The following is a 23015-nucleotide window of genomic DNA, read 5'->3' as shown; positions in this document are numbered from 1 at the left end:
ACAAGCCAGGATGCCGTTGGCCTTCTTGGCCACCTGAGCACACTGCTGGCTCATATTCAGCCGACTATCAACCATCACTCCCAGGTCCTTCTCTGCCTGGCAGCTCTCCAACCACTAATTTGTACATATTGTTTCTTGCAAGCTGTGAATTTGGCACGTGGTTTACATTTATGCATAGCTATCCTCTTAAATCTCATTTATTGATTTGAACATACCTAATATACATCAGGTATTGCCTCTGTCCTTGTGCAATAGTGAAGCACCAGTTAAATATGATGATAATTTTTAATTAGGTCTCCCCAGTGCTGAAATGGCTGTAGCCTCTGGTCTGTTCTCCATTACTTTGGTGGTCAGAAGTGGTTGACCTTTAGATTATGCCACAAAATCCATCTGTTGCTGCAGGCTTTTGTGAAGAGAGATGTAAAGTAATACTATCTCCTGACAGTCAGTTGCTCTGAGGATAGCCCTAACCAGTAATCAGTCCTCTGTTGTGATCTCAGAATCTGAAGGCCATAACTGGCCTCTGCCAAATTTCTCTTCCCTCCCCATTGCCAGCTTCTAGCTTATTCTTTTGGCAGCCTCATCCACAAGACTTTGTTAACAATCTGGTTTTTGCACTTTCAGTTATGTACCAGTCAACCTTCTATTTCTGTATCGTAGCCACTCTGACTTTTTCCCTAATTTAGCATTTTCAGTCCCACACCCTTAAAGATTGTTTAGAGAAATTATCCTCTTTTTTTGCCCTCAAATGTTGGTCGGCAGCATACTTTTGATAGTCTTTTGTCTACTGATCGACTAAAAGTTAGTTGCCCTAATGTCTTTTAAATATAGCTGTTGTAGCAACTTTTACTCATGTAAATGCCACTGACATGTCTGAAGTTTCTGAGTCCAATTTAAAATGAGACTGACAAATAGTTCTCCTAATTACAATGCAATGATGTTCTTGCTGCTTCACCTGCATTACAAAAATTATCAATGCCTTTTAATTATGCAAATTTTTCTCCTCTAACATGGTAAGCAGAGTTCTCATGAGTATTTCAGTTGTTTTCAGATACATTTGTGACATTTTCTAATATTAGCTTCCTTATGCTTTATCAGTCTCTAAACTCTAAACCTGTGATTTCTGCTAATTGAATGCTGTAATATCCTGTTCTTAGCGTACTTGTATGTCCTGTGGCAATAACATTATTCCATTTATCTGATGTCTTTATTAGATGTTTTTGTTTCATTTAGAAAAAGAAGAAAGGGTTAGTTTTTCTTGGCTCTGAGCATCTATTCAGAAAACTCCCACAGTCCACACCCATCACAAAATTATCCTCTTCTTATAAATAGTTTCATGATTCTTAGTTCTTTGCAGTGCCTTATTATCCTTTTTAAAAGTACTTCAGTGGTATTCTCATTAAGCAGGAACTAATACACCCACTATTTGTTCTCAGACTCAAAAGCTAGATATGTTAATTGTATTTGTGTGCTTGTCATATACATACTACAAATTCATGGGAACATGCTCTTCCAAAACTTTTCTCATTTTGGTTTTTATGAGTGAATTCAGAAACTACAACATATAGGAAGTGTCACTCTATCAGTTTTGAGGAGTCCCTCTGGCTTGCTAAAGTTTCGAGTGGAGTATGGTAAGGGACAGATACAATCAGTAAGAACTGTCTTATCTGTGGGAGTTTTCTCCATGAGATGGTTCAAGGGAAATCCTAAGAACCAATTTCAAGGTGACAGGTAGCTTACCTCCAGGTGAGATGTCCATAAGAGAACTTCCAAATATGTGCAGTTTTCTATCTGTCTTGGAATGTTTGTCTATAAACATGGAGGTGATAAGACTTCAAGTAGATCATAGGAATGGTGTAGTAGTAATTTAGATTATTGTTTGCGTAGTTTTATCAATATGATTATTATATGTTTATATATATATATATATATATATATATGGTTGGTCATCAAAGTTATATTCTGATGTCTATATGTTCCAAAATGTCTCATAATAGAGACAAGGATGCCATTTTTCTTGGTCCCACACAGTCTTCATTTAATAGTGTATCAGTTCATCAAATGAAAAAGTGTGTAATTTGCAATGAAGGTAGTAATCGTTTGTGACTATTTACTTATATTATTTGAAGGTTTTGAGATACTGGATACTTTGAGATACTACTGTATCTGTGTATCTGAACTGAAATCTGAGAATGTTCTGAGACCTGTAAACAATTAACTCTGATTTTTGTTAAATTTTGTTCAGATTGAATAGGTAGGTATGATAAAAAGGAAAAGATTGGTAAACAAAAGGTAAATAAAGTCCCGTATGTAAGAGTCAATATGATGTGTGTAAAGGAAATTAAAGAAAATATTTCTTCAGTAATGTTAATAAGTTTGATATAATGGACTCGGATTTTTAAAAGACCTTTCATAAGGTGTCTCAGCAGAACTTCCTAAAGAAACTGATCTGCCATAGGAAAGAGGAAAGTTCTTCTCAAGATTAGTAACAGCTTAAATGATAGGAAATAATAAATGTCTGGTTTTCTACAATAAACATAGTTTACTGTCATAAACCTGCTAGGATATTTGCTGTGGAATGTGTTCATAAATTGTCTGGAAAAAAGACATGAAAAGCAATGTGATAAAGGTTTTTAATGATGGAGAATTATTCAAAACTAAGACTGATTGTGAAGAGTTGCGGACTACTCAAAATTTTAATTGAATGGATGACGGAATTGCACATAAAATTCAGCATTGATACTGAATAATGTTTGGAGGGAAAAATCATCCTAACTATACAGACCTTGGGGCTTGTAGGCCATTGGTCTAAGAAAAATGTCCATGGTGCCAGAAATGAGTAAGGAGCTCCTCCCTGGCTGTTCAGCACCTTTCCTGGACTGTCACCTCTTGTCTGTAACAATCGACAATTCTTAATTTTGGTAATTTATAGTCGTTTTTACAGCAGCCTGTCAGAGTACATAGGCTTTGTAGAGGCCATTTGGAAGTTTTGGGTAGCTTGATGGGAAGGAATATGTCTTTTCTTCACTGTAAAGGTCCAGGGATGTAGAGGAGGTAGGTACCAATCTGTTTGCTGTAGCAACATGAAAAAGTCTGGTTGGTGGATGGTTGTGGCAAGTTGGCATCTGGTGAAAGATGTTTTAAAGCCTAACGGCACCTGCCTTACCCATTCTAGTGCACTGAGTGACAGGAGAGGGAGGGTAAAGTCTGGATCCAGAAACACCATGGACTTGGGACACATTTCTCTGGTCACGCATCAAACTCCTGTGGAAGGGGAATTGGAGAATGTGCTTATCTCCACTCCTTGCAAAAGCAGGATACCAAGAAGCATGTTAGCAGCCTCCTGGCAGAGGGTGACACCTCTAACAAATGCACAGGAAATGTGAGAAGAAAGGGCTTTCTATGTTGACCTCCTCTTTCTGGGTGCTGTTGATTAGGGCATTTGTCGAGCCTCTTGAGATTGGTCACAATTGGTCAGCCTGCGGACTGGAAACAGCTGGAGCTGTAGGAGATTTAGGCAGGGAAGAGAGGGAAGAACATTGATATTGTCTCAGCACCTAGATGAAGACCTGAGGGGAAGACATGGGGTCATCTTCTCCTAGAGTGACAAGAGTCAGGGTCAGGGCCTTGATTTTTTGGAAAGGTGGTAACCAAGTCCTTGTCTCTTCAGAATGGATTTTTAGCTGGAATCAGCTCAGGCAAGCTCTACCTTCTCAAGGACCATATGCAAGGTTTTCTCAAGGACTCCGAGAGGAGTATGATGGTGGTTTTACTCCTTTCTAGGACTGGCTGTACACAGAGTTATCCTGGGAGATGGGGCTATGGGTGCCTCTAATAATGTGAAGGAATCCTGTCCTCCCCTCCCTCTGAATTATGCTTGCCATTTTTGTCCCATAGGATAAGTGTCCAGCCTCTCCTCATGGGTGTCTGCAGAGGGATGGCTAGCAAAACTGGGCTTGTGGGTGAGCAGGATCTGGGAGGCAGTGTACAAGAGGAAGAGAGTAAGTAAGGATCAGTGGGAGAAAAAATGGTGTCTTCTTGCAAGGTGCCCTCTTCCACATTCTGTGGTGTCACTCATTGCCTCCAGCTAAGGAACCTATCTGTCTCGTGTTTGGCAGCTTTGGCTGGCCGAGCATACATGCTGCAGGGGCATCTTAGAACCTGCATGAGCTTTTTGGTGGTGCCGTGGAGGTGTGGGGAAGACATCTGTGGATGGTCAACACCTTTCATTATTTAGAGTGACCATATTACTTCTTCCTGGACCAAGGGGCAATCTCTCTTTGTCCTGGGGCCTAGCAGAGGAAAGAAGCTGGCTTCTCAGGTACAGCAGTGAACTCAGCAGAGGGGTCCTTTTAAAGACACAATAAAGGACTGCTGTAGTCCCTCGCCATTCCACGCAGTGCCACCAGCACTGGATCTTGCTCTGGTTGGTTCCTGTCCTGCAGGTGGCTGGTAACTGCCGTGGGGCTGGGAGTGAGGTGGGTTAAGGGATGGAAAAAGTACTTTTAGGGAGGAAGAGGGAAGAAAGCTGACTGAGGGGAACAGGCCCTGCTCCTGCTGCGGCGGTTAGCGTGTGCCCAACCCTCTGATTCATATGCTGGTAAGGTCGGTCAGTCCATCTCCATGTGCTGGCTACGAGCTTGGTTTGCACAGTAGCCACTTGAAATGAAGAGCTGTGTTGTGTACCAGGAGCAAAGAGCTTTAGGCCTGGGAGGTGGACTTTTAGTCCAACCCAGTCCAGTAGTCAGTGAAGAGAAGCAGTAATATGTCATATAGTTGAGCTGTCATGAATCCCATTAGTAAATCAAGGATCACAGTACTAGGAGTTGCTAGTACTAGTTCGTAGACTGAAGTATGTTCAAACAAACAAAACGTGTAGAACAGCTATGACAAGTAGGTACATTAAAATGATATATTTACTGTAATTTATGAGTGAAGCCAAAGTCTAAATTCACCGAGTAAATAAATGATTCAAAATGATTAATTTACTTTTATTAAGTGAAAGGACTGAAGAGTGCTAAGTTCTGAGCAACTGGCATGTGATAATGACTGCTCCTGCAGAAAAGCACAATGGGAAGTTGTCTGAGTCACTCACATCTACCACTGGCTTTTCTGTAAATTATAAGTCATTAAAGGCCAATATGTCTACTCTGGAATTTAGTAATTTTTACCTTACTAAAATGTTTTTAATTTAAAATTTTCCTCATAGCACTAGAGGCTGAAACACTTATTTTGAGCATCCTGGGGAAAGTAACCATGATCTAAATCTGATCCAGTAAGCGAATGCCTTATTTTGTATTACTTTATTGAGGGATAAAAAGCTAATTTAAATTTTTTCATTGTCAATTCATTTCTTGGTTTCACTGCAATCAGTGCCAATTTTGCTTGGCAATTCAGTGCTCTTAGGACACGTATCTTCTAAGAATAGAGTGAGAACATCGCCTTATTTTTTACAGATCATCAGATGACCACCAGATGGGGGAATCTTTTTGTCTTGGACTGAGTTTAAATCAACAGTTTAGATGTGAAAGACTCGATATCTCATTAGCAATCCCTTGATCCACCCAGTTCCCCTGGCTGCTGTTTTAGAATGATAATCCCAATCATTCTTCCAATCTTTATAAGCAATCAGTTTTAAGTGCAACTCTTAGAAGATAAGACTTTTCCTGTCAGTCCTACCAAAAAAAAAAAAAAAAAAAAGAAAAAAAGAAAAAAGAAAAACAGGTGAGCTAGAGGCTTTGATTAGATAGGTATTCCTTTTAAGTCAGTTTTAGTCATTGTAGATTTTGTTTCTGCATGCTTGAAAATGAGCCTCCTAGCCAATTTAGATTGGCTTGAGTACTTCAAATAGTGCAATAAATCTTTTCTGTAATGCACAAAATTATTTTTAACCTGACATAAAGGTAACTTCCAGGTACCTTAACCTTTCCAAAAGGATCATAGATTTGGTTGAACTTCAAAACCCCTTTAAAATCCCCAAATCATCTGACAAAACACCTTCTCACTTAGATTAATACTTTCTTTAATACAGTGCCACTCATATTACTTGCTCTCTCTACTGTGCAGTCACGGCCTTTGTAAGTTATTTGCTAAAAAGCTAGAATTTTGAGTGTAAATAGAAATTGAGTTTATTCCTTTTCCTGGAACAGTGATGAGATCATCGCATCAGCTTTGTATTGTGATGTGATTAAGTTTGCACTGTGACTCAGTTACCTTGTCCTGGAGGACAAAGTTATAAAATTGACTGCCGCTGTAGGTATGGGAGCAAAAGGCAGTATCATGTGGCAGACATCCAGATACTCATTCTGCGTCTGAAAACATTAAGCCCTGTGTTTTTAAAACTATACAACATGAGTGTGTAATGACTTTTTTAATGAGAATCTGTCTGGTTTCATTTCCATAACAGTGTTAATATTTAAATTATTGACCTAATCAGGTTAAGTGTATGAGCTGCACCATCTAATTTCAAGGCACACCTTGTTCATGGTAGTTGTGCAATGGCAAACTCAAAACAATGATGTAATTAGCTGCACATCAGCAAAAATGTCTGAAGGGTTTTAACTTGAAACCTCTAAGAGAAGACAAACTGCTTTATGAAGTTGAAAATGCTTTATTTGGAACCTGCGCATATTTATTATGGGTATTATCATGTGATAATAGTACTTCACAACCTGTTTTTTCATAGTCAAAAAGAAAATGAGAGGAAAAAATATCCAGTTCACATCCTGATTAGATCATAACTGAAAGCTGTGTTGTCGGTAGCCTTTTGTACACAGTTCGATACGACTGTCTGTTCAGCTGAAGCCAAGACTGCCGTAGTGGCAGTGCTGTAAGGTAAGTGTAAAAGGTTCACTGCCCCATCTGCGTGGGCGAAGTTTCTCAGAACCCTTGCATTCATTAGGATTGCTTTTAGCCGGTGGTATCCATTTCCTGAACACTAAATTCACCCACAAGATAAAAGCAAAAAGCCGATGCATGTATAAAAGAAAATGTTTGTTCCTCTGCTGATACTCAAATATAACGTATTTTGAGATAACAAAAGCTACAAAGAATAGTTTTCTCCCTGAAATACTTAATCATGTAAGTCAAGATTGAAGTTTAACTTGTCTCAACAAGTATCTCATGGCCAAACAAACAGTGCACCACAAAGCTGGTTAACATTCAGCCACAGCAGCTGGACTCATATTTATTAAAATTTTCAATAGGACTTGCTTGACACTTTTACAGAAAAGTCGCTTCCCTATTTTTTTTTCGCAGTAGATGTTGCCTTCTAGGCTGTTTCTTCAATCTATGCATCAAAATGGGGATGTAAAGGTCAATCTTTGCTGTATTGCAGTTACAAAGAAAAACATTTTGTCTTTAAGCGAATGTTCTCCTATCCAAATTAAACTGTTCACTTTCTGTAGGAAAAAGACTTTTTAATATGGCAATTCAGTGGATTTTCTGTTTATGGAAGGACAGATCCTCCCTCTGTTGTGGACTTACTTCTACAAGTTTTATTTCTTTGTGAGACAACACAGCTGACTGTATGGCACCCAAGTGTTTTACAACCAGGAGTAAAATGAGTTAGTGTAAAGCACCATCAGTGGTGGTTCAAGCCAGCCCACTTAGCATTGCAATTAGTGGGTGCATATATACATAGATTTCACATTCTAGCTAAGTGGCTGGTAATTTCTTAAACTGTTTAAACTCAGGTACTTGTGATTGATTTACTTAATTGCATGATTTTAATTTAGGAAAAATTTGTTTAACTACACAATGCAAAAGATAAGCTGGAGTATCTGTGGTAACTCAGTGCCAGACAGCCTTCCATGTGGTGAGGAAGAACAATTTAAGTAGATATGTTGTAATTTCTATGTTCAATTCTTGACACTGTGTTAGATAGTTCCTTGTGTAGTCCCACTTAGACAATCACAACTGGGTGATAATAAAAATAATTTTATTAAGAGGAAATATCCTTCCCAAGCGCATGAGCTGCACAAAAAACCCTTCGCTTTGTTCTGTCTGCTATGAAGTATTTATGCAGAGTTGTCTTGTGTTGCCCTTCTTTTTATGTTGTCAGGGGTGAGTGACTAGCAACTTGAGTTTACCCTTAAATAAAGTGAACCTTGGCCTTCCATGACATCTTTTATCAACACTAATACAGTGTATTGCCATTCATGTCACTAGTTAGTGACATCATATTTGACTTGCAGTCTTCTCTTTTGTTGGTGATAGAAGACTGCCTGGTTGAAGAGTTTTGCTCCCTAGAGAAAAAAAAAAGGAAAAAAAAAAAGTGGTTTATCTTCTCTTTGCAAGTTTCTGCTGTAAATCATTTAACCTTGTCTTAGAGCCCTTCTGTTTTTGCAGTTGCAGCAAAGAAATTCTGCAGTGTTTATATTCATCTGTATCTTGAAATATGATTATAAAGAACAGCAAGATGGTATTACGGTGGGGACAGCTGCAAGGGTTTCTCTCATCCATAGACTGCCAGGAGCTGGATCTCGGTGAATTGACAAAAGCATAGGAAAGCTTCTCGGGAGTCTGTTCCTGCCAGTCACCGATGAAACTGGTAGTCAGCCAAGTGTGAGTTGAGGTAGGGAGAGGAAAATGGGGAATGAAATCGTCAAAACAGTACTTGCCTGATATCACTAAAGCAGCAGGGCTCAGGGTGAAGCATATGGAGTCCAAACAGAACTGAAATGGCTAATATTGTCAAAAAAAACAGAACGTGAATGACTGAAGACTTGTGGTTTTCTACAGTGGGAGATGCAGGAAGTGGGGATGATCTCGGAAGTAACTGTGAAGGCTTACTTGCAAGTTGGCCCGCAGAACTATCCATTCTGCATGAAACCTTACTTAGTCTGTTCATTTGGAACAAGTAATGCAAGTCTGAAAATATGTGTGTGTCTGCATTAGGTGTGGTGTTGGCTGCCATTTTGGCTGATGGTTGTTTCACGAGTGACGTGGCAGTATTCAGCCAATCTGTAATGGCTGGTCCTTAATGACCCTGGATGTGGGGAATCACATAAGGGACAACCTATTCTCAATTTTAGAGAGCAGCAAGAATGAAAAGTCTTTATTGCAGTGGCTGGCATACCGGGGACTCATGTTCCTGTGGGAAGTTTCTTACCTGCTTGTTTGGAAATGTGTTGGCTTTTCAAGACCTGCCCCTGGGGACTGGTGCTGTGCTGGTATTTGGAAGCTGGGAGCCCAGTGTGATTATGAGGAGATAAAGGAGCCATCCAAAAAGCAGAGCTGTCATGTTCGGCAGTGAGAAATACTCTCTCTTTTCACAGGGACAGATGTTTTCCTTCCAGTTGTACAGTGAAACCGACGGTTCTGAAACCTGCACCCTGTTAATTTGATACATAATTCAAGGCCAGCGTAATTCCCAGTGACTATCGCTGCTGTTTTTGTTATGGAGTCCTAATTCATTGTTTCTGTGGGCACGAAAGTATTGCCGGACTCATTTGGTGTTTCAGTGCACTGTAATTTTACTTACTGCAATTCTGTTGAGATTGCCAAGCTGTGTCATCTGTTGGGCTCATCACTATTACTTCCTTTTGACCTCCTCTCTGTAATTGCACACACATGACTTTCTAGCTGCTATAAAGATACCTAAATGCAACTGGGCTCATTTAAAAAAATAAAAATAATAATAATAAAAAAAAATGTGAATAAACCAAAATATTTCTCTGTGAGGCCAGTGAGGACCAATTAGGTAGCTGTTTGCTTTCTGCCAGGCAGCCAGAGCCATCTGTCACATGACAATGAGCAAGCACAGATTTCAGAAGTCCATTTGTTTTTATGACCGTTTTTACAATTTTATGGAAATTGAACCATTACATAAAGCATAATTTTCCTCAGAATCGATGTTTTAGATACTTATTTCCCTGTTCAGTCATTTGCATATCTAGTTGCTTTATATATAAAGCACAAATACAATGATGCTTTTCTCCCCTAATAAAAAAATCTTCAGACCTAAGTTTTGCCTTTTTCCAGTGTATGAAGGACTGCCTATGATTGGTACTAAAGGAAAACCCCAAGGGCTTTAGGTCCAAGTTTTATGTGTGCATAGAAATTACGTCAAGAGAGGTTATAAAGGAACTAATGTTTAATGCTTTATTGCTTAGCTTAAAATCATGGTCCATAATGTTTTTAAAGAAGGTTCTGTTGCTCTTTTTATTTTTCAGCTATGTTCTTTTCATATTCTGGGGTAGCTCTTAATGTAACTCATGATATTCCTGCTATTCTTGGAATGGTAAATCTAAAACATTCCGTTAAGTTGTGCAGATTTTTTGTAGTTGAAGTCCTGTGTTCAAGTTCAGATTACAACCACTGTGAGCAAGAGGTTTCTACTTTTGCTTCATCCTCAGCAAAAGTTAATGCTATATAAAGGTTCTGCTCAGGGGAAGCTAAGGATTTTGCGTACCAGATCAGGATTTAATTGCACCAACAGGTCTGTATAAGGACAGTTTGACAGCATCTCCTTACATCACTCTGGCTTCATCAAGGCATAGTATTCTTTTATTTTCATGAAGAACATTTTAAATCAAGAAAAGAGACAAAGTCAAGTTGGAGCTATTACTTTTTTTTGAGGCTGCATGCATTAAAATTAAAATTCCTCGGTAAACTGCAAATACTTGGCAGTTCCTAGGGGTTTGGCCAGTTCATTTGTGCACCACAGGCATGGCTGCTCAAGTGTTTGTGTCCTTAGATATGTAAGCATTTATGAAATTGGTAATTGCTTGGTTGCTTGCATACTTCTCCTATACAGTAATTGCCATTTAAAGGTCAGCACTTTCCAATATGTTCTGGGTGTCACTGTTTTTCCTAATAGTGAGAAGGTGAGTTATCTGTAATAATGATTCTTATACAAGCGTATAAGCATTTGAAATTACTTTGAATCATCATAGCATGGCAGCAAAAGATTTAGGGTCGGTTATATTAGTTGCTGTGCCCATGAAAAGAAAAGAAGGCCACCCCTAACCTGTGGAGCATATCAATGAAAGTTGGATATAACTCCAAACAAACTTTGCAGTCAGACCATTTTGTGGTTTTACAGAGAAATATAAAGGATGACAGCTGCTGGAATTCAGGGGTCTTAATCGAGAGTTGAATTGTTAGTCCATAAACAACATCAGTGCTGGAAAGAGAGCTACAGGAGTCAACATCTAAAAAGGATTGCGAGTTGCTTGTCAGAAGCTATTTTAGGAGAAAAGCTGACAAAGAGAAAAAGAGACTATGAAGGACATTTGAACATGAGAGAGCCTTCTCTTTAGTGAGGGGAGCTCCCATGAGACCAGCAGGGTGCAGCGTAGCTGGGAGGTGGTATTCTCTTCAGGTCCAGCAAGGTGAGGGCAGGTGGGAAGAGGAATCGGAGGGGCTTGTGAGGAGGGCACAAGCTCTGTCTGTGGCCCCATTTTGCCAAAGCTGATGCTTGAGGCCAGCAGGGATTACTGTTTGGCAGACTGAAATTAGTCTGAAGTGGTACCTCAGGGAGTCACTGGCATGCAGATGACAGATGAACTGGTGTTTGTAGATGAGGTCACCAGCAACAGGGTGGCAAGCGTTTATTTTTAATGTCATATTGATGTTGGGCTTGCTTATGCGCATGTGTAACATGATCCTGCAACACTGTGTGGAAGTCTTCTACAGCACCTTGCAGACACCCGTCAGGACTGCAGTCCCCTTTCCTGATGAAGTTGTTGTGGACAGCTGGGTCTAATGGATGTAAATGGATTGCCCTACCCAGTTCTGTTAAGTCAAATATTTTAAACTCACTAGTTACAGAGGATAGAAACTGTGATAATGGTTATTTTCTGGGTTATAAAGACATTTTGTACGTTCTGAAAATCAGTTGAGAACACTGCTAGCAACAACGCCAAAAATCAAAACCAAACAAGACTGAGAGCCCTCTTCAGTTCAATAATGACCCTGAGGTTTTATGAATCTTCTATAGTGCTTAGATAATACCCCTTAGAGTTGGCAATTTTATAACTTTACAACAACCCTGGAGCACGCCTTTGTGTGCATTATGGATGTGCTGATGGGCAGAAAATAGCGTCAAAGTGGAAGGTGTCAAGGAACATCCAAAATCAATTAACAATTATACAGCGTGGGGGAGACATTCCTTGTCTCCCTGCAACTAGCCCTTGAGACAGCGCGCCGCTCAGCCTGCCAGGAGACCCGTGTGTTTCCATGTTAGCCGTGGAAATTGCTTTGAACTTGGAGCAAACCTGCACACACATACAAATTAGAAGACGACAAAACGTGTGGAATGAAATCTTGGCCTTATCAAAGTCAAACGGAGTTTGTCGCTGACTTCAGTGGAACAAGAATTTTATCCATAAAGAGGGGAAAAAATTTTTTTTGAACTCTAAAATCAGAGCTAAGCTGTCTGAAGTACTTTTTTTTTTTTTTTTTTTTTTTTTGGTCACAGATACCTGCTTGTTTTCGCACGTATTTGCAGGATCTGAAGGCCACGAAGTCTTTGTAATTTTGTGTCTGCAATCCCCGGCTATAATAATGCTTGCCAAAGCACACCTGGAACACTCATGCTTTTGCAACTTTCATTTCTTGTTTTTATGGTCCAGCAACATTGCTCAGGCCTGTTCAAATGAGTTGGCAATTAGTAACGTAAATACAACCTGTCCGACTTGATCTGTTCTTCCCACATGCACTTTCTGTCTGTCTCTCTCCAGCTGAACCATTTATAAAGAGACAAGTGCTGCGATGGGGTGGATGTCAGAAAGGTTTTTACCACTTAGGATGAGCTCTTTTGGAGGAAAAAAATACCATGTGGCCACCCTCATGAGCATGCAGTGTCTCTGAGAGCACGCTGCCCTTGGGTGGTCCTTTTCTCCAGTTGCATAACCTGGCAAGAGTTACCATTATTTTACAGTAAATAACCCATAAATCGGTTGAGCGTATGCTCTTTGAAACATCCAGTCCCATGTACCTGCTGAGAGCATGTCTAAAACATGAAACGCCAGATTAAGCACCTCACAAAAGGCCCTTGCAAATATCTGGGATTTTTTGTTGTTGTTTTTGGCTGTTTAGTTTTTATTAAAATAAATAAATAAATAAAATTCTGCCATAGATTCCAAACTGATCCAATAGCTGGAGCACTCCCCTGGCAAACAGGAGGGCAGGCTTCCCTTCCCCAAGCCAGCAGTGAAGTGAGGAGGCCGTGCCTCGATCGTGGTGTTCTTCACTCGTGGGGAACTGCCTGACCCTCCCTGCCTCTCCCCATCTGTTGGAAGCTCTGTCACAGCAGCAAAAAAACACAATGTTCACTTGCCTGGAAAAGAGGAGAGGACTGCAAGAGCCTGTGAGCCTGTAGCCTTGTGTAGGGGCACTGAGAAAAGGTGTGGAGTTGCCCCCCATGCAGTTTTTCTTGCCCTTCTGAACCTCAGCCTGCCCCGTGCTCTGTGCAGGTGTCTAGGTCTCCATTCTGGATTGCTGACCCCTAAAATGTTGTCATTACAGCCTCTACTCTGTAGGGTCTACAAGTTTTATTGGGTCTGGCCCTTAATTATACCAACGTGGGGCTTTGCTACCTTGAAAGAGTAAGTGTGCAAGCCTACAGAAAGAATGGCAGTGATGGAGCTGATGTACCTTCTCTGGACAATACCACCTTGTAGAGGGCTGTATTTTCAAATATCTGTATTTACTACGCTTGAACATGATCAATGAATCCATCCGTTTTATTTCAAGTAGCTGCTCACCTGCTCAGGTCTGTGTTTGCAGTATCTCCTTGGTCGTAATGCCGCCCTGTGAGGAGGAGAGGCTGCGTGTTTCTGGCCGTGTTGTTGTGAATTGTGAGTGACAAACCAAGCGGTGGGCTTTCTGTGCTGCACTGCCTGTGAATAGCTCCGTGCTGACAGCCTGGTAGGAAAAGTACCTTTAAATGGGATAGGCACAAATGGTCAGCAGCGCTGGGAGGCTTTCTCCTCCAGCCAGGCATTGTGCCTCATTTCTGAAGCTGCCATCCCATTCACTTCTTTGCTGGGCTGTCACGTCAGCTACGGTGATGCTTTTGACACCACTATATTTTGTGACATTTGCTCTTTAAAAATGAGAATAAGGTCACTCTAAGCAGCTGTGAATAGCCATCAGCTCTCAATCACCATCAGCCCAGACTGCATTTGAAACGGCGGCTTTGGGGCTGAAAAGACGCGGTGTTCGACTTGCAGTCCCTGAGCCGGTTCAAGGTGGTGCAGGAATCAGGAGTCTGAGGTATGCATCTTAAACTGTGGGGACAGCACTTACTGTGAAGACATTATTTGAGATAGTGTCTCGAGGGCAACAGGAATATTCTTAACTCTTTGATTATTTTTTTTCCCAGAAAACTTATCATTTCTTCTAAATATATTTCATATTCTCCATAGGATCCCAGCTAATGCACAGATAAAAAATGGTGATTGTTTTTACTGCAGTATTAGCTGATGCTACAGTTCCCATTCACAGAAAACCCTCTGGCTGGGGATAAGTGGTACTTCAGCACATGCTGATGTTGAAGCGATGCTAACGTTTGAGCTACGACTACCTGGTGGCTCCAGTAAACCAGCACACGGCAGCTCCCGTGTTGTTTGTGTGGCTGCTCTCTGTCAGCGCTGGCAAAGTTGAGTGAGAACTTGAGCTAACTGATCCTGCAAGGATAATTAGCTTACTTGTGTTAAATTTTGAGGAAAAGGTAGGAAGCATCACTTTGAGGTTAAAATATTGAGGCGTGTTTGGGAAAGAAGGCCAAGTTTATGTGGAAGAGCATTTATGAAATGACTTGCTTGTGTCTGTATACAGACATAGTGATGGCACGTAAAAGACATCTCCAGCAGCTGTTTATTTGAGAATATAACATTTGAAGGTGCAACTAAATATGCTCCTGAGTCCTCTCTTCAACAACAACAACAACAAAATTACGTATTTTAATCAAAGAAATATTTTATGTCGTTTCCCAATTTCAGTACAGTTTGCTTCACAGACATCAAGCTTGCAGTTTATTTGAAAACTCAACAAAGCAGGAGAATTTCTTTCTCTTCAATATGGTAGGAGAGCAGTTTAGTATTAGGTCCTTTAACTCAGTCATAAATTAACAAAATGTGAGTTTTGACAAACCAGAGAAAGCAGTATTATGAAACAATAAGCCTTAAGAAAGGAGATTATCTCTTAGATTTCCATGTTTTCTTGAAAATTGAATTGCAAAAGTCATTTAGATCAAGAATCCAATACCAAGCACCATAATACTTGAACAGCTATTCTAAATGTTAGGAAACACTGATCTTTACATATCAGTTATGGTTTCTTTATGTATGACTCATCCTTGTTTAATAGAATTGAAGAGAGGAAAGCTTTGGAATGGTTATTAGCTTAATAAAGCAACATCATTTTGGGATTCTTACTAAATTCCAATGAGTATACAACTAAACTGAGATTTAATTACATTTTTAATTAAAGGAATAGGTATCGATTATGTCACTGAATATGTGTTGTAGCCAGCCCTAACAAATCAGTGTTATTACAAGAGATCACTGAAGCAGTTATTAAAATTCTGAGTGAGCTAGAACTGGGCTGGATAAAAAGATAGAGTCATGCTGGGAAGGAGAAAAAGGTAATGAGATGCATAAAAATACATGTGTTTCCAAAAGTTTGATTGCTGACAGTTTGCTGTGTTATCATAATTTATTTTTATCTAAAGAACAAAGTGAAGATAAAAACAGAGCATTTTTTAAATAGGAAACAAAGTTTTATCTCGGTTCTTGAAAGCGAATAGTGATTCCTAAGATCAGTCAATGTTTCACATGACCTTTACATGAAGCAGGATCTCATCTACCTTATGTGAGATACCCTCTGGTCACTCAGATTTCCTACACAACATAATATAAAAGGGGCAAGCAAGTGTTAGTGGTCAGAGCAATAGCAGCATGAGGGTACTGGCCAAAAGTGATGGCCAGGTGCAGCCAGGGCCACTCGCCCTGTACCCAGCCTGTGCCTTGCCTGCTGCTGCAGCATCGGTGCTCTCCTCTGCCCTGTGTGAGGTGAGTCTGTGGTGTGGATGCCTTTTGGTGGGCAGAAAACAGCTTTCTGAACTCCAGTAATGGGGAGTGGGTGTGGAAGTCTGCTGTGAGGCTCTACAGCTGCATTTTGTCCACATGGGTTTTCGCTAGTGCCCCTTATTTTGTGCGAAGCTGTTAGCTGATGCTCTCAAAAAATATATGCCCCGAGTTCGTCTGAAACTTAATTTAAAAAATCTGCAGGCTGCTGCGGCTGCTGTTAAAGGCCTGATACTTTCCCTCCTTGTGGTACCACCTTTACTGCTGACAGGATCTTACTGAAGCATTTTGCTATGTGGTGAAGAAGCCCCCTCAGATGGACATCACAGAAACCCCATTGCCTCTGTCTGGAAGTTACTCTGGTCAGTGAAGTATAACAAGGAGATGGAGTAGATGATCTCATAGGTCTTTCTGTTCCTATCTGTTATAATTTCTGTGCGTATAAAGCCGTTTTAATCCTTCCCATTCAAACGCATTGTGCCCACAGAAATGTATTCTTAATAATGGCACAAGGCGTGCTGCAACACAGGCAGATTTGGGAAATTCCAATGGACTAAGTCATTAACTGAAGTAGAGCATTTCAGAATTTAAAAAACAAAGGTATAAGATTTTATAACTTTAATAATGTATTTTGAACATTCTCTGTGTAATGCATGAAGGCCAACCTGTTTGAAGAACACGGCGGTGGTGCGGATTTCAGCACCCAAGCATTAGGTTGTATTAGTATGAGAGGTGTCTGTAGCCTTTACTTGACCTCAGGGTTTTATGGAGCAGGATCCAGTCTTCAGCGGCAGCTCCCCCTTTGCCCCCTGTGACCTCTTCCTCTTTCAAGTGTGCCGGGTGAACAAGGGCCATGAGCAAAGAATGTGGCCGTGGCGGAGGAGCTGCAGAGGCTGTGGCAAGTGTTTAGCAGAGGCAGGAGTGCTCCTCGGCACAGAAAAGCAACATCTTGAGGCTGAAGCACTTTTCTCTTTCAGTAACTATATTGCCACAATTTCATACCTCTTCCTTCTAAAATTCAGGACCCAGATTACCAAATGTCTTCTGTAAGTACAGGATGAGAATGAAAGAAGGATGGATGACAGAAATACAAACAGAGGGGTTCAAAGATAACCTCAGGAGACTAAAAAGGCTTAATGACCTGTAATCAGGATTTACCAATGATTTGTACTTAGGTAATTGTTCACTGTTTTTTTCCCCAACACACAGGATAGATCTTCGTTTACTACAGACAGAGCCCTGTTCCTGCTTAACTGCAGGATGTTATGATTATAGCTGTAGTGACACTGGTGTTTCAGAATCACCGCTGATAAATGATGGTGGGCTGGTAGCTGTAAATACAGCTTCTCTTGTGATTTAAGAGGGAGACTTGAAGGCATATCGCCTGGATGCTTGATCAATGGTAAATCGGGCCAGCCATGGCATGTTAAAGCTTAAAAGTCCTTGCCAGGTTTGGGGATTAAAAATTGTCGTTTCAAGCATTAACTCCCGGTATCAAAATAATCAGCTGCTCTGGTCCTTTTCCTTTCCTTTTTGCCAAGATTTACTTACCTTTGTAAGCAAGAACTGACACGCAAACCTTTTTTTTTTTTTTTTCCTTTTTCTTCGGTAATTTTTTTGAGGTAGGAGAGCTTCTTCAGCAAGCTGCCAAGTGTTCGGTGTCTGTGCCACAGTGCCATGCAAGTTCATGCCGTGCCCCCCGTGACCGTCCCATTCCCATGGCTCACTGGTCAGGAAATGTGCAGCCACTTGTAGCCATGCACTTACGCAGCGTAAGGCTGGCGATGCCATAAACCAGTCATCAGAGATCAGTGTGATAAAAAACAGCCACAGCAAAATCAGCTCTCGTCAGGATTCACTTGACACAGAAGGGCATACGGCTTCAGTCGTTCGTTCCCTGCTCTGTAGGTGACAGCCCTGTGCAGGCAATATTCCTAGTGACTGACAAGTGGCAAGAAAACATTGAATATGCAGGTGCTGCCATTGCAGTGCTTTTTAACCTGGTTCCTCTCAGAGAAAACCCCACATGCCCTGATCTGAAGGCTGATACATGCTTGGTTATTTTTTCCCTGAAGTGAAAAATGGAAACAACTGCGGGCTCGGATCTCCCTGGAATTCAGAACCAAGGGGGTTTGTATTTGCATTGGTGCTAAGAACAAAATCAGGATTGGCAGGCTGTGATGTGTGAATTTTTGCTCATACAGGGACTCAGAACGAGAATGAATCTTGTTAATTAAGCCAAGACATCTCAGATAGTTTGCGCCTAAACTTCAGCCCTGTTTGGTAAAAGGGACTTTCTCTTGGGTCTCTTTAATGTCACATTCCATTTACAAGTGTAACAAATGCTGTGACTTGTTTCCCTCTCCCCCCATCCCACAGAAGACGACATAGGAATTTCTTGCTCTGCCTTTGATAACCGTTCTTTCTTTTTGTTCCAGATAACTTCAAACGAGAAGCGCTTGGAGAGCCTGAAGAGTGATGGCGATGCTCTTATCCAAACTCTAGAGAGCCTGGCCCAGGCTGCCAGGTGAGTTCCCTCAGGCTTTCAGGAATTTCCAGGGATGAGAGCTCTCTCCTCTTCTTTTGTCTTCACTGGCCTTCTGCTGTAATTGCCTCCGTGCAGTACAAGCTTCTCAGGTTTCTGTCCCTGGCCCCCCTCCCTGCACGGCTCCCCTCCAAAACCCTCATTCAGAGCTTTCTGGCGGTTCAGCCGCCACCGCCGCGGCACGCTTTGATCCCCAGCTGCGGCTAGCCACAGTGCGCTGCGCGCTCGGGCTCAATGTGTGTGCACATGTGGCAGCTTAATTTGTAATTTATTTATTTATTTTATCCCAAACAATTCGCCTCTTTATGACCGGATGCTGGTCAGTGTTTCTTGGCGCAGTGGGCTAGATGCACAATGTGGTATTTGTGCCCTGTCTTAAAGTAATTGTGTTTTGTACACTTGCTGATTTTGTTTGAATGTGCAGCTGAAGAGCAGAGCTGCTTTTGTTTGAGAATACCTGCGGCTTCTCAGAGAAGGCACCAGACTTTGGGGGATGCCATGGCCTCTGCGAGAACAGAGGTGCTGGTCCCAAAGGCTTGGCCAAACCTCAGCTCATCTCCCTTAGACCTTCACTCATCTAATCCCAGTGGGACATAGGAATGAATGAATTACTGTTCTCTGCCCTGAAAAAAAAATAAAAAATAAAAAAGGAAAGAAAAGAAAAGAAAAAAGAATTTCACTTGTGCTGTGGGCTATTAAGCTGCGTTTCACTCCCGGTCACATGAAATTGTTAGATTGTGTTTTATCGATCATTTTTGAAACACTACAGTGGTGTTTCCAGTGCTCTTTGTGCTTCCAAATGGCTTCACGTGGGTCGGTTGTTTGGGACAGTCAGCTCCTCGGTATTACAGCAGGGTGTACCCTGTGTTGGAAGGAAGGGGGGGCGAGGGCAGATGTAGAGAGGAAATGGTCAGGAAGTGGTGAGTGTGAGGAGCTGCACGCTGAGGGCTGACCAAACCTGTCCTGACCAGCCTGCATCTCTCTCTCAAATGCTCAGCTGCTGACTCACAGCTTTTTGTGTGACACGTTAAATTATCTAACTAAAATAAAATGACAGCTCTCCCTAAGGGAGACACTGGCACCACCACTGAAGATGACAGTGGTGTGACAGCAAGGAAAGAAAGGGATTTTTCTTCTTTTAGAACTAGTTTTCACTCTCTTTCAGCTCATTTCAGCGTTAGATGCACCAGACAGCCCATCCAGTAGCTGGCTTTGAATCCCCTTCTCTGGTTTCCTCTAATTGTCTGTTATCTGCACGTTTCTGTACTCAAAAAACACGTACTAAAGAGTCCAAAATAAACACCGGTCTCTCTTATTTGACGTAAGATGCTCAGTACACTGGATTCGGTCCCGTGTTAGTGCTGAGTGCTGTGATACACTGCGGTAGGCCGAGCTCCTCAGCTTGCAGCAGCAGTGGGAAGGCCCCCAGGAGCTCGTGGATTTCACTTTCCCTCTGCCCATTCGTTGGGGAGCGTGTCCCTGTCCGTTCATCTGCTGAGGGCACTGGGAGGCATCTAGCCTGGGTCTTGGGGCTGTGAGAGACTCACTCAGGCATGGATAAGTTGTTAACGGGTAGATGGGAGAAGCCTGGGTTTAGCAAGCTCAGTCAGCTTCAGCTTATGGAGGCTGTGGCTGTTCCACCATCTCCTCAAACCCCCTTGTCTTATGGGCCGTGCTTCCCAGAATATTCCTTGGTAGCAGTCACTCAGGTCTCCTCCTCTCACTTGTGCTTTGAGCCCTGCTAAGAAGCCTTTCTGAATTTCATGCTGAATTGGAAACATGAGTAGCCCGACCTCCCAGGCCCTTCCACCCACGTATTGTCACTGGGTCGAAGGGATTGAGGGGGGCTTTTGCTTTGCTTCTTTTTTGGACAGGTTTCTCATCTTTCAGTCCGCCTGCGCAGTGGAAGGCAGATACCAGCCAGGCAGTGCACTGCTGGCAGAGGGACACTGCTTGCTGGGGTAGCAAGGTGCTGGCGGTGCTCTCCTGCTGCCGTGTAGCAGCTTGTACTGCCAAGCTCTTTCTCTGCTGTGTCCTCTCAGCTGGACAGATCAGGCAGTTTTGGGGTTGGTACCTGACAAAGCCATTCTGCTTAGTGCCTAGTTGGAATTAAATCCGAACTCTAAAATGTGGGACCTTAGCCGTTTGTTTTTCAGTTGCCAAGATGAATTTGTTTCAGATAACTAAGTTTTCTGGTTTAAACTGCTGCTCATTAAGAAATTGGTTTATGAAGTGTGGACTGATCGTTTGGATTTCACTGTTAGCTCTGTGATCCCCTAAACACGGGGTGTCGGTAGGTATTTGTCATTAGCAGCTATTGAGGAAGCTGCAAATTGGTCTTGTGGCGTACTTTCTAAGTTAATGATGAGGGATGGTAAGCCTCTAAAAAAGCATTTCTATGGCCTTAGCAGTGCTTGTTAGATCCTCTTTTTCAGTGCTGGAAAAAACATGCATGTAAGAAAAACTCAGGTGAGGAAGTGAAGGGGGAAGACCACAGCACTGACTCTAAGACATACACGTAGTGGGGCGGGTGGGCAAAACCTCAAGAGGAGCTGCCTCCTTGTGCCAGGTAATTGGGAAGGCACACATAGGAGTCATTTGTCTGCGCAGCTATGAGAGTGCACGTGTGTGTGTGTGGATTCACGGGGCACAGTAAGTTATGTCTTCTATTTTACAGAGGAGATTGAGCAAGGTAGCGGTTGCTGTGAATTTCAGCTGAAATTCAGTTTTACATGAGATTTGTTGCAGGACAAAATCACCTGTTGCATGTTACTACTTAATAGTAAAAAGGGATAAAGTTACTCAATGACTATTAAGTTTACCAACATAATGGCAAATGTGGAATTTCTACAAAAAGTTTTCCCTTGTCTAACAGATGCTACTATGTTCACTTTCTAGCTCTCACGCTGATGTTGCTGTTGCTTCCTTGGCATTTGAAATTCTGAGAACAGTGGGACATGAAAATCTGAAGACGACCAAGTGAGCTGTTTTTGACCAGCCCACTGAAGCGTGCAAGTTGTGCATGCTGCTCAGCACCTCAGTCCTGAATGAACACCTTCAGATACGCAGAGCCGACCCAACTAACTTAGCAAGCTAGCTGAGCCATAGTGTGACTGGGGGGGGCTGTTTCCAGGCAGGGAGGGAAAATGCCTTTTCCTCACCCTTCCCTCAAGGGTGAATTGTTGATTACTGTTTTACCGTATTGGTGTTACGTGATGTAGTGTGTATATTTGACAGCCAGAGTTTGAAAAGTGTAAATTAAATAAATAGCATAGTTATTTCCACAGTGACTAGCACTGGAGAGTATCTTTTTACTAAAAAGTAAGACTATACGTGGTGGAGGCTGTGTGTGCAGATGTGGCACGTATGCATGATATCCTCATGCAAGAGTCCTCTGGCACTAGCAGATGTCAAGGTGATTAAGAAATTACATCCCGTTTTTTTCCCCCGGAGCGGCTCTGTCCGGCACTGCTTCCTGTTTGACACTGTTTGTGACTCTTTGTGACTGCCCCACCTGCGCAGCAGTTACCTGCGAGCTGCTGCGAGCAGCCTGCCCTCGGACAGCTCCAGTCTCCAGATGGCGAGGCACAAACAGCCCTAGGTAAACAGACTGACCTCACCTTGCACTGCTTATTGGGATTGTTTTCTTGTGTAACCTTTCATATCACTGTTACTTTTTTCAGAGCTGGAAATTAGAGCTGGGGTTGCTAGAAATAGGAAAAAAATTACTGAACGCGTTGGGTAAAATATTTTCTAATAATAGTCTTCTAGTGCAGGTGTGGCTGAGAGGTGAAGCTGGGTGACTCTAGGAGACATCTGTGCAGTCACAGTGCTGTTGCTCTGTAAGCAAAGTGAGGCAGCCTGTTGTGTAGTTTGGTTCAGCTCTCATCATCTGGGCATCCTAACGTGAGCTGCGATCCCTTACAACTTAGACCCGTTGTGATTTTCTGCTGGCAAACTGCTGCACTGAAGCAGAACTGCCTGGGAGCGCTTGGTCTGGGCAGGGGCTGGTGCACGGTGCAGACACGTGCTGCCTGTGAAGCCACCAGCAGTTCAAGGCCCACTTTCCCTGCTTCCAGCTGCACAGACGCTGCCATGAGAGAAAGCGAGTCACATGCAGGTCGCATCTCACAGGAACTGAAACCTGAAGACACCTGAAAATGAGTTTAAGCTACTGGAGCAGCTGTCAAGTTGTAAGTAAAGGGCCTTCATCTGGTTGTACTGACAGCACACTGCTGCAGTACTGAGAGAGCTGCAGTACTGAGAGAGCTGCAGTACGATGCCTTATGGCTTGCTTTTTAATGGACTTGTTGAAGTCCAGAAGTCAGCACGTGGCTTGGAGGCCAGGCATGAGCTGTAGCTGCCTCACATCTGGCTAGACCTGGCTCAGTGCTGGGGAACCTGCTTCAGCGAAGTGGCAGCAGGAAGCCTCT

The 23015-nt window shown here is 42.2% G+C and overlaps 1 protein-coding gene across 5 annotated transcripts in view; it reads left to right on the top strand.

Annotated features, from left to right (window-relative positions):
• Nucleotides 1-21683, top strand: part of ULK4 (unc-51 like kinase 4) — a 232449-nt gene extending 210766 nt beyond the window's left edge. For all 5 annotated transcript variants that reach the window (XM_082752887.1, XM_082752885.1, XM_082752886.1 and 2 more), the window contains 2 exons: nt 18476-18564; nt 21481-21683. In XM_082752887.1, coding sequence (XP_082609013.1) covers nt 18476-18564; nt 21481-21565 — 174 coding nt within the window. In that variant the 3' untranslated portion in view covers nt 21566-21683. The remainder of the gene's footprint in view (nt 1-18475; nt 18565-21480) is intronic.
• Nucleotides 21684-23015: the final 1332 nt, after the last annotated feature.

Source organism: Aythya marila, assembly GCF_965140915.1.
Source record: "Aythya marila genome assembly, chromosome: 2".
NCBI lineage: Eukaryota > Metazoa > Chordata > Aves > Anseriformes > Anatidae > Aythya > Aythya marila.
Note: the sequence above shows the minus strand (reverse complement) of the source record. Positions and strands in the feature narration are given on the sequence as shown.